The sequence below is a fragment of the Habropoda laboriosa genome, unplaced genomic scaffold (genome assembly GCF_001263275.1).
Source record: "Habropoda laboriosa isolate 0110345459 unplaced genomic scaffold, ASM126327v1 scaffold131, whole genome shotgun sequence".
Taxonomy (NCBI): domain Eukaryota; kingdom Metazoa; phylum Arthropoda; class Insecta; order Hymenoptera; family Apidae; genus Habropoda; species Habropoda laboriosa.
Genome location: NW_017100230.1, coordinates 143,466 through 153,826, shown reverse-complemented (window position 1 = coordinate 153,826; position 10,361 = coordinate 143,466). Strand labels below are relative to the sequence as shown.

Below are 10,361 nucleotides of genomic sequence, written 5' to 3'. Positions count from 1 at the left end.
AACGTGGTTCGTATACGCGTCCGCCGGTCACCGGCAGAATTATCGAACTATATCGTCCGGCAGAATTAATTGCACACGGGGCGCGGCCTGGATAAACATTCCCCGCGAAGGAAGTGTTTCGCGTAAATATTAATTACGAGTCGAGAGAGTCGCGCGAGAAAACGCTTAGGAGAAAAAACGAAAACAAAATGTAATAGTACATGCGAGGCAACCGGTGATTTAATTGCACGTTGTTATCTGAGAATTTATTCTTCCCGGAATATGCATTACCCACGCGATTAGAATTCATCAACTTTCTCGCGTGTGCGCTCTCTCTACGCGATTCGAAACCGCCTTTCCCACCTCTTTTTTCCTCTCTCTACCTGTGCGTTTGTATGTATATGTTATACCGTAGCAGCGTTTGCACGTGCGTTTTCCTCTTTTTTCTTTCCACCGTGAATTTTTCGTTTTTCGCTGAAGCGAGAGAGGCGTGACAGTGAGAAACGCCGTGGATAGTCGTCGTCGCCGCGATGTTTTCGCATACAAATGTGGAAAAAAAGCGACGGACGCGGTCAGATTAGAAGTAATTACCCGGGCTCTCGGCGCGCTGCTCTCTTTGTTTACGCGTGATAACGTCTTTCGCCGTGGCGCGCACACGCAAACTCGATAAACCGGATTTTACGTATTAACGAGTCAGAGACGCGTCGAGACACCGAGCGAATTTTTTTTAGTATTCATGCGAGCGCGTCGCGCGCGAAACCGTCGCGATTAATGAATCCTGAAGTATTAATTTTCTGTTCCCCCGCGTTTCGACCGCGTCGATTAAACCGCCTGTCCGTGAGAAAGGGGGAGAGAGAGAGACGACCGGTAGGTTGATTTACCATCTCCTACCCACCACGCATATCCCGTCTTCGCGAATTTATACTCGACGGTTTTCCGCGCTAGCTTCGCCACCGTTTATTATGAATAATTCACGGAATAATCGCTCGGTTGACATCTTGAAATAATTATGGTTTAATTGGACGTAAGTAAATGGTAGATTCGCAGGGATGTTTCTGCGCGAGAGAGAACTGTTTTGCTCGTTTCGTTCGGTCGTCACGCATTCGATTATCAGAGGTGATTTAAATATGGGGTATAATGTTTCGCGTGATAAACAGGCGGTAAATTTTCGAAACACGCCTATTTCTTGTTTCGATAGACACACGTTCCATGTGAAATGACTTCATTTAACTTTCAAATCTGTTCGATTTTAATTTTCAAACTTGTGTCGGATTTTTTCAAATGTGAAACTCGATGTTAACTAGATTCGTCGGGAGAGTCAAGATCGAAAATCGGGTAAAAACGAGTTACTCTGCTTTTGCACAACCGAGCATGATGTATTTTGTATTTAATTACAGATATAGTGGTATCACGTGTACGATATCGCGTTCGAAATATCGATCGTTTTATTAACTAGTTAGCTCGTCCTCCTTGATTAACAAGTTAATACGTTTCTTAACAAGTTAAGTATGTGCGATACGTAATTATTAAAACAGCCGTTGACCGCGCGAAACTTCAAATTTCCGGGTTCATTTAAATCCCTAAGTTTCCCCGATCAGAATTTTTTAAATAAAGTAATAATTTGAATATTTACAATTTCATTGGCTACATTGAAATTTTAGAGTTTGAGTACTGACTGACCAAAACGTCACAATCTTGTTCTCAATCTCTACGCTTCCAAGAAGAAATACAGTTTTCCTCTGTCAGACGGCTATTCCGAAACACTGTGCGCCACATATAGATCAATAAAGACAATATTTACCGTAGCTCCTTTAGTTAGCAGAGCAAATATATCCCACGTCACCCGAACAAACAAAATTACTCTCACCTTACCTTTGCTATTCATATTACCAAACCAACACACCCCATAATTCCTCCATGACGAATAAACGCCTTCCAAAACCATTTCCTTCCAACCCAACATCCTCCCCTCCATAATACATCTCCCAAAATCACCACTATTTCACCAAAACATAAACTCTCACTCCCCAAAGCCTGACGACTATAGGCCTCCTCGATCAACCCTCCTCTCGTCCTTCACCATTGGTCTTCTATTACACCGTGGAAACCCTTACCGCTCTAAACTCGTCGTCCTATCAAATCCATAGTTACAAACAGCCATTCGTAGATAGAACCTAGCTGTACTCCAACCTCGTCGTAAAGACACAGCAGGAACGCAACAAACCAAGTAACAACCCTCCTACAGGCTGTTCGAAAATCATTAGAAGTTAAAGGTCCGACGTTGTATCGTGCGGCGAGCCCCGGTCGACTGCAATTCGATGGCGCACGGCCAACGTAACAGAAGGCTCCGGTAGATAGGAATGACGAATGGTATCGAGGGCAGACTATCGAAATGAAAAAGCGTCGCTTACCGTGCTAGGTGCGGACCGACGTTTCCCGTGTCGAACGTAGAGCTGGCCGTGATATCCGCATCCGGGATCGTGCCAGATTCCATGCCAAGCGGAGCGATGCATTGGGCTGCAACAAACGAAAAACGTCCACAAGCAGGTTAAAATCTCGTTGTGACGAAAATTTACATAGGATTGAAGAAAGGGGGTAGAAGGAAGGAAGAGAAGGTTAGGTAGTATCGTGTGCTCGTCTCGTCCTCGCCACCGGATCATAAACGGCTAAGTAACCAGCTAACCGAGATGAATCCGTCGGATAGAGCCGGTTTACGTTCTTGTATACGACCGTCTTTCCTCCACCTTTGAGCGGGTAACGGAGGGGAAGAGTTAGGACGACGGGAAGGACTACCTCAACGTTTTCGTATCTCCGGGACCGATCAAATTGTTTCATGGGGGAACACGGCAGCGTTACGGAGGACGCAATGTATCCTGGGCTGCTACCAGGAACGGTGGGGCCTCTATCTTGATACAATATTGTCCGCCGTCGAGGACTCTCCTCGCGTTATTTACGGTTCTCTCCGCGTCACGCATCGTTGCGAAAACTTGGGAATCGGTCGGTTAACGAAACGCGTTCACCGTTTCTAGACGCTTCTCGCTTCGATACGACGATAAATCAGCGGTGTGCAGGCTTCGGTATCGCGAATCGAACTGTGGTTCCGTGTAAATTGAAAATACCACGGGATTGTGTCGAAGAATTCTTATACTCTTCGTACGGTTCGTGTTGGGCGGAAATGTGATAGGAATTTTGCACAACATTTTCGTTCAATTCGACGATAATACTCTCTTGTTCCACGCAGAATAGAAAATTTCCAGGAAATTATTCGCGCATGGTTTACGTTACATTAGCTACCAGAGAAAATGTGCATTTCGATTCTGTTAGTAGAGGAGATCCTCTCTGATGGTACCACCGCGGAGAGGTTCGATTATCGAGGAAACGGTGAAACGCGACGCGGATGGTTTTGCGTGGTGCCGCCGCGCGCGCATACACACACAGCGCGGCCGCATCGATTGCAATTTATGCATATCGAAGTTCTATTACCAACTAAAACGCGGCACGGTAAAATTTGCCGGAGCCGTCGTTTGCCCGAACGGGCTGAATACACGGCGAATAAACGATAATACCTAATGCCGGATATCGAGTGCAGGTGCACCGGAACAACGTGATGGGAGGTTGCAGCTTTGCGCCGCGAGTAGCCAGAGACTCCGTGAGAATTAATGGCGGGGAATTCGAGCTTATAACGGAAGGAATCGGTGCTAAGCCATCGAGAAACAGAATGGCCACGTAGGTGGCCATTAATATCAGTAATTGCGTTATCATCGTAAGATGAAATTCCTACAAATTGCGAGCTCGTCCTGGTAGAAAGCGCGTTACTCTCTACTGTTCGAGGCAGGGAACTAAGTAACTTGCGTGTAATTGGATTAATTCTCGCGAACTTACCTACACGTCACGCGGAGGCCTGCACGAAAACGGGGACATCGATGGAAATTGGTGATCGTTTTGCGCAAATGGTTATTTCAGGATTACCAGTTTGGAGTTACACAAAAGTGTGCAGTAGATCGTGCGACATAAAACGTAGAATTTCTCATCGTTCACAGATTGATCGTACAAGTGCTCAAAGTTCTCAATCTTTTGGTGTTAACTTGAAGTTCGTACAATTCTCCTCAACTTACTGTTAGAGAATCCAAGAATTGACAAGAACACGACAATTTAAACTAACTGCACTAAATAAAGAAATTTTCTAGATCAAGATTTATCAACGTTTCACTCGTAGATTAACATTGATTCTATGAATTTCGCGAGCGCTCCTCCTTTATGCATTCACGCGAAAGAAGAAACTTCACCATTTCCCGCTAAAGGATAAAAATCTTCGAACTACTTGGAAACTGAATTCCCAACTTCAACTTGAACGGTGGTACAGGAACCTCGAGGACAAACTTCGATCGATAATCAATCAGCCCCAGCCTATATAATATCAACCCGTCGAAATTTACCGGTAAGAATCAATAACGATCTCGAGATCGCGAAGACAAAGGGTTCCGCCGCCCGAGAATCAGGCACGCTATTATTATTAATGAAGCCTCGATATATCGCTCGCACCCCCGGAATTCTCACGACCCTCGTCGTCGCCTACCCGCTGCAACTTCTCCCTTTTCGCGAGGTAAACTTGGATCGTTCTCCAAGGCAGAATCCGTTTCCTTTGTCGGCACGTCCTCCCTAACGAGCCACAGCGGTGAGATATCGCGCTCGTAAATCGATCGTGAATAAGAGTTTTTCGAGCTGCGGAAAACTGCTTCCCTTACGATTCCAACTTAACCATGCTCCTGTTTCTCTTAATCCTGACTACCATTCCGCGCGAAAAACGTTTTATTTCCTTCTCCCTCCTTTTTTTCTCGTCGCTTCGTGTCAACCTTGTTTTCAACGAGTTGTCCAGCGTGTTTCATTCGACGAGCCACCCCTCGTCGTTCAGGACTTGCCGCTTCGTCTCAAGAAAAACATCATTAATTACTTCTGCTCTATTGACGCGGGGATGAATGGCCGCGAAACGGGGACACTTTTTTCCGCCAGTTTCCGGGGAAATTTATATCGCAATTAAGAGCAGGCATTTGATACAGCCCGACGTTTCCATTTCTTTAATGAAAAACCGTTTCCAACGGAACGGCCGTTTTCAACGAAACGAAAGTTATGGCGATATTTCTTCCTTTCTCTCCGTCTCTCTCTCTCTCTGCCCGTTTCACCCCTTTAACCGCCTTCTTCTCGCCTCTCTGTGCTTCTCTCGGTTGCACCGATGAAAACACGCTTCTGAATTGATTCTGCGGCAACGATTTTCGTTCTCTGTGTATTACATTAACGAGGCACTTTCCGCGCTGAAGGGAACGAGTTGCGCGTTCAAACGAGAAACGAGTGTCTGTTACAGTTTGCTGAAGCGATGCACTTTACTGTAAATGCTACCAGCGTGTGTATATACAACGTGGTTCGAGGTTCGCGGAGTGAAATTCGACGCTGAGGTGCTCTTATATTTTTTCCCTCGTTCTTTTTCTTTTGGCAATTGTGGCAAAACCGTTTCCTACGTCTTTCGCGAGACGACCGATCGATCTAATGTTTGCTTGTGCTCCTGCCAAAATATCCTCGACGTTCGAGCAACAGGTTAATAAATTTTCCTGCCTTCGAGAAAGAGTTTACGATAAGTAGTAAACTCTGATAAACTTTTTCTTTCTTTGCGGAATTTCGATGGTGAGAAATTCCAAGATATTCGAAGAAGTTTGCGACGAGAGGACTTTTTTTCTCTCTTTTACGCGAAGAGATGCGAGGTAAATTGACGTAGCAAGGTTTTCTTTAAGAGGGGAATTTCCACGTAGATTTGATCGTTTATTGTGGTCTCCGAACAATTTCGATACCAGCGACGAGTGAACTCTCGTTACAACGAAAAGCAACGTGGCTGACGGGGACAGATCGTTTAACGAAACGAACGGGCCTGCTGGCTGCTGACTAAGCCACTCCGACATGCAAATCGATGCACGCCGGTTTTTCGTACAGGCGGAGGGCCGATGATCGATCAAACACTCGATGAGAACAACTTGCGAGACGTTCACCGCGGGAAATTTACTTGGACGTTTATTGACCCATTAAATTCCCAGGGCCCTCGCGCTGGAGCACGGATAAAAGTCCTCTTTTCTTTGATAAAAAGTGGCTTTGGACACTTGGGGAATTAACGTGTCCTTTATGGGTAGATGGGAAAATTGCTAGATGGCATCAAACTGTATATGTATATTAAAGGCATAAAACCGTAAGTACATGTTTGTACACTTTTACCCTGCTTAAAAATGTAAGAAGCTTTTCTAAAAAAATTCACTTGCTCCCTGGTAGTTACTAAAATAAAAGTCTCAAGAAATGAAAACACCTCTTATCCCCCTTAAAATATAATTCTGTTCGAATAACGAAGTCACAGAGAAATCAAGAGTAAAATCTTTATTTTACAAATTACATATAGTATATTATTGAATTTTCGGAATAATCATTCATTCCTCCCCAAAACAAGCTACTTTCGTCCGAACAGCAGAATCACACAAAAACAGCCGGGCGAATTTCCGAAAATTTGTATCCATAGAAAACACTTGTTTTCCCTTTCACGCCTGGCAAATAACTAAATGCAAAGCGTAATCCCCCCCCGTCGAATCCGGTTGAAAATGGAGGCCCATAATTCCAGCCGTTTACCATTCTACTCTCCCTCCTCATCTACGCCTATCTCGCATACGTTCCCACCATTCAAGCCCACCAACACACCTGCGTGTTTCAATTCCACGGTCGGAAGTTGGTCGATCGCCGCGAAGTAATTTGGATCAAACAAAATCGCTTGTCGTCGATGCATTCAGCACAAAGGTTACCCGTTTGCCCGGGAATCGAGCGAGAGAGAGAGAGCGTATCACGAATTCGCGCGAATCCAACCTCCCCTCCACCTCAGCCTACGGGCAGCGTCGTCAACGCTGTTTAAATACAACTTCTACCGAAACGAAAGTTTGCAATTTGAACAGCAGCAACGAGAGAGAGAGAGAGATGAAGGGTGTACGAGCGAGTAAATCCAGCTTTTCCATGCACGCGGCGAGGCGAACGCGGCCAAAGTCGATTCCGGATCGAAAGTTCGTCGACTGCGGTCAAGCGCCACGTGTATCGCAACCGTGGTCGGTGTTTTGCTCGTTAATAACTTACGGAGGGGAAGTTTCGCCGATGAAAAGTAGGAAGGTACGCGCGGCTGAAAGGCAGATTACAGAAGAGGGATACTTACAGAGGTCTACGGCTGCCGTCCTGTCGGCCAAAGTGAGAAAAAGCAAAAGGTGGACGCCAGGTATTGCCCTCCCGGCGAAGAAACCGAAGCTTTTCACCATAGCTCCCGTTACGCGCGAGGGCTTCACCCTCGCCCTTTTCTCACCGTGACTCCGCCCGTGCCATTTCTGCTTCGTCAACCTGGAACAAACAAAAATGCAGAGAAAATGATAAAATAAAAAGAAACGTCATCAGTCGCTCCTCTCTAACGATACACTATAGCACGGGGTGAAGGATTTCGAGGGTCTGTAGGTATATACATATATGAAGGTTGTTATACGTGCTATTGGTAACGTTGTTTCGCTCGTTTCGTTTCGAACGTTTTCCGTCGCGCGCGGAGGAGAGTTCTTCCGGCCGCCAAGTTCGATGACTTCGTTAGGACAGTACTCAAGGGGAGATGACAACTGGTGCAACGGCAGTCGAGTGTCCGGGAGGTCGGTGGATCGATTTTTATCTTGAAAGGCAAATAGTACGTGTCGCATGGTTTTACCAGATTCTCGACGAGCATTGTTTTTCTATTGTTAGATCTTCCGAACGGACGGGGTGGTTCGCGAGTTTTCATCCGTGGCTGGCTCGTTGTTCGGGGTTAATTAACGTTGTGTGTTTGCGGGGAATGTTTCTCGATCCTGTCCGAAGTTCACAGAGGGATATTATAAAATTATATTTAGGTAGAAGTTTCCGGAGTTATCGAAGGTAGCTGGCTACGAGAGTACATCGCACGAGTTTGCGTTTAATTCACGAAGCTACTCGGTGCAAGCTGAATGAAAAATTGAAAGAAAATATGCTTCCCGCGAGATTTACATCTCTCTTCGCGTTAACACGCGGGTTTTTTTTTTGTGCGCGACGGGTAGAGATAAGTAATTCACGATGAAATCTACGCGTGACGTTGCTTAATCGATAAATCGTAACTTTCGCAGATTGACGCGTACCTACTATCCTGTTTGCGGTAAATTTTGCAGCGGTTTTTAAAAAAACGCGGGAAAAAATGAGCGCGTACAGGCGTTCGTCGACGATAAAACAAAGATTCATAAGCGAAACGAACAAAACCGGCCAACTCGAAAAATAACGCGTTTAAAAAGCTCCCTGAAGGGCTCCCCAAGGCCGTTTTGTCGATGTCAACCGATCCATTTTTATTCTGGGCCAGACAGGGTGCCGTTAAAACGATATAGATGTATCTTTCTAATTATCCCGTGCTCGAATCTCTGATAGATCGGTGCACGCAGCTCGCATAAATATGCGCCACCATCACAACACACCGGGTGTTTCGAGATAAGTGTTCCGTAAAATACTGGGTAAAATGAAAGTTGAAATTTTGCACAATACCGTTTTAAATATTACTTTTGCAGCAACATTATTCACAGAAATACTACGGACTATTGTTGTCCGTTTAAAAAGAGAATAAAAATACGAATTATATTCTCCAAAATTTCCCAACCTACCGTTCACATTGTGTTTCCTTTTCAATTCGCTAAAGGATATTTTCAAAATAATTTACTTCTATTTTATTCGTATAATTTACAAGATATTACAAGATCGCAAGAGCAAGCCAAAATTGCTGTAACCATTAATTATTGCGAAACATCAAAAAAGCTGCTTCTAAGGAATACAATTTGCATTTCGAATGGTAGTTACGTAGAATTTTCAAAAAATCATTTTCCCAACGATCAGAAAACAATTTGCCTTGCCCACGTCGCAACCATAAATACACAATGAACCGACGTGATCTCTCCGCGTATCCCGTCACTTGCTGTTAACCTATCGCGCGATATTCCTATCTCGAGACACAGTGTACACAGGCGTCATGCTGCGTGGGAAAGCGAAAGCACGAATAATTAATTCAGAACCGCGAGCCACGCCACCAGAGATGGCTATAGATTTATTAGTTCGACAATGTGATGCCATATCGTGTCGCTGTTCGCGGTACACGTCAGACGTGCACCAAATAGAAATAGGGAGAGAGAGAGAGAGAGAGATATTGTGAAACTTGCGTTTCTCGACTACTGTGCAACAACTCGGGGACGGTACGAGGACTATGGTCGTAAGAAAGGTGCGATTCTCGTGTCTGGACTTTGATAGAGTATGCCGCGGTAATTGCACCGGAAGTGAATAAGTAATGGCGAACGGTAGTAAGAAGTCGCTCGGTCGTAGGCCTCGCGTGCTCGCATTAAACATACATGCGGCAACTTATGGCCGACGCGGTAGAAAATCCACAGTTTAGTGCGTGCACGCCCCGTATACCTTGTGCTACCTTAGAACCACTTCGAACCGACATTTTCCCCCGGCTCATATCTCTCTATTTCACCGTTTTCTCCTCTCCTCCTCCTCATTTTTCTCTTTTTCTTTTTCGTTCACTCTATCCCACTCCCCCTTGGAAAATTCTTTCAACTCGGTCAGGACTTGTTACGAGACGTACAAGTACTGGCAGCCTCGATTGCTGATCAAACAAAGTGTTCCAACCCGCCTACTATTACGTCTATTGCAACTTGGATGAACTTTCCTCTACAAGGCCTCGAGGTCTCATCCAGGGCGAAACGATGAAATTCGTTTCGTGCTCGGACGAGCAAGCGAGCGAGGCGGTCAAAGAAAAGGCATAAGCGCGGCCAAGTGAACCGCTTGACCGGATGGGGAGATCCATCGTTCCCGCGGATTCTTTTCGCCCGCTGAAATTCCAGGCTGTGCAAATTTTTTCCCCATTTATCACACGTTCAAGCTCGACGACGAATATAAAAGAACCCCCCGACATTCGCCTCTCCTCTTATCATCCCTACGCGGGATGGCTCTCGCGAGGCTGTGTATTCTCTTGCCAGCTTTTTAAAACATTCCAATCAATTTCCCCCCCTATTCATCCTCGTCTCTGCAACCTTTCCAATAACCGAATTATTCATCGATTGTTTTCTTTTCATCTCTCCGGTACCACCGGGGAACAGATTATCGACGCGATCCTAGCCGAAAGGGAGGAGTAAACGAGCAGGAGTCGCGTACGTTGTCTTCTCTTCGGTTTATACAGAACCAAGCCACGAGATCCTTCTTTCTCGATCGCAACGAGAGTAGAGGCTCCAGCTTTTGCAATTATTATTCCATCGGCGTAAACGAAGAAGGTCGATTTTACGATCGGTATC

At 45.5% G+C, this 10,361-nt stretch overlaps 1 protein-coding gene across 1 annotated transcript in view; it reads right to left on the bottom strand.

Annotated features, from left to right (window-relative positions):
* LOC108571457 (discoidin domain-containing receptor 2-like) overlaps positions 1 to 7,304 on the bottom strand; it is a 76,858-nt gene extending 69,554 nt beyond the window's left edge. Inside the window, exons 1-2 of the mRNA XM_017933512.1 lie at positions 7,205 to 7,304; positions 2,391 to 2,496 (exon numbers count right to left, since the gene is read on the bottom strand). Coding sequence (XP_017789001.1) covers positions 2,391 to 2,496; positions 7,205 to 7,304 — 206 coding nt within the window. The remainder of the gene's footprint in view (positions 1 to 2,390; positions 2,497 to 7,204) is intronic.
* Between the last annotated feature and the right edge of the window lie 3,057 nt (positions 7,305 to 10,361).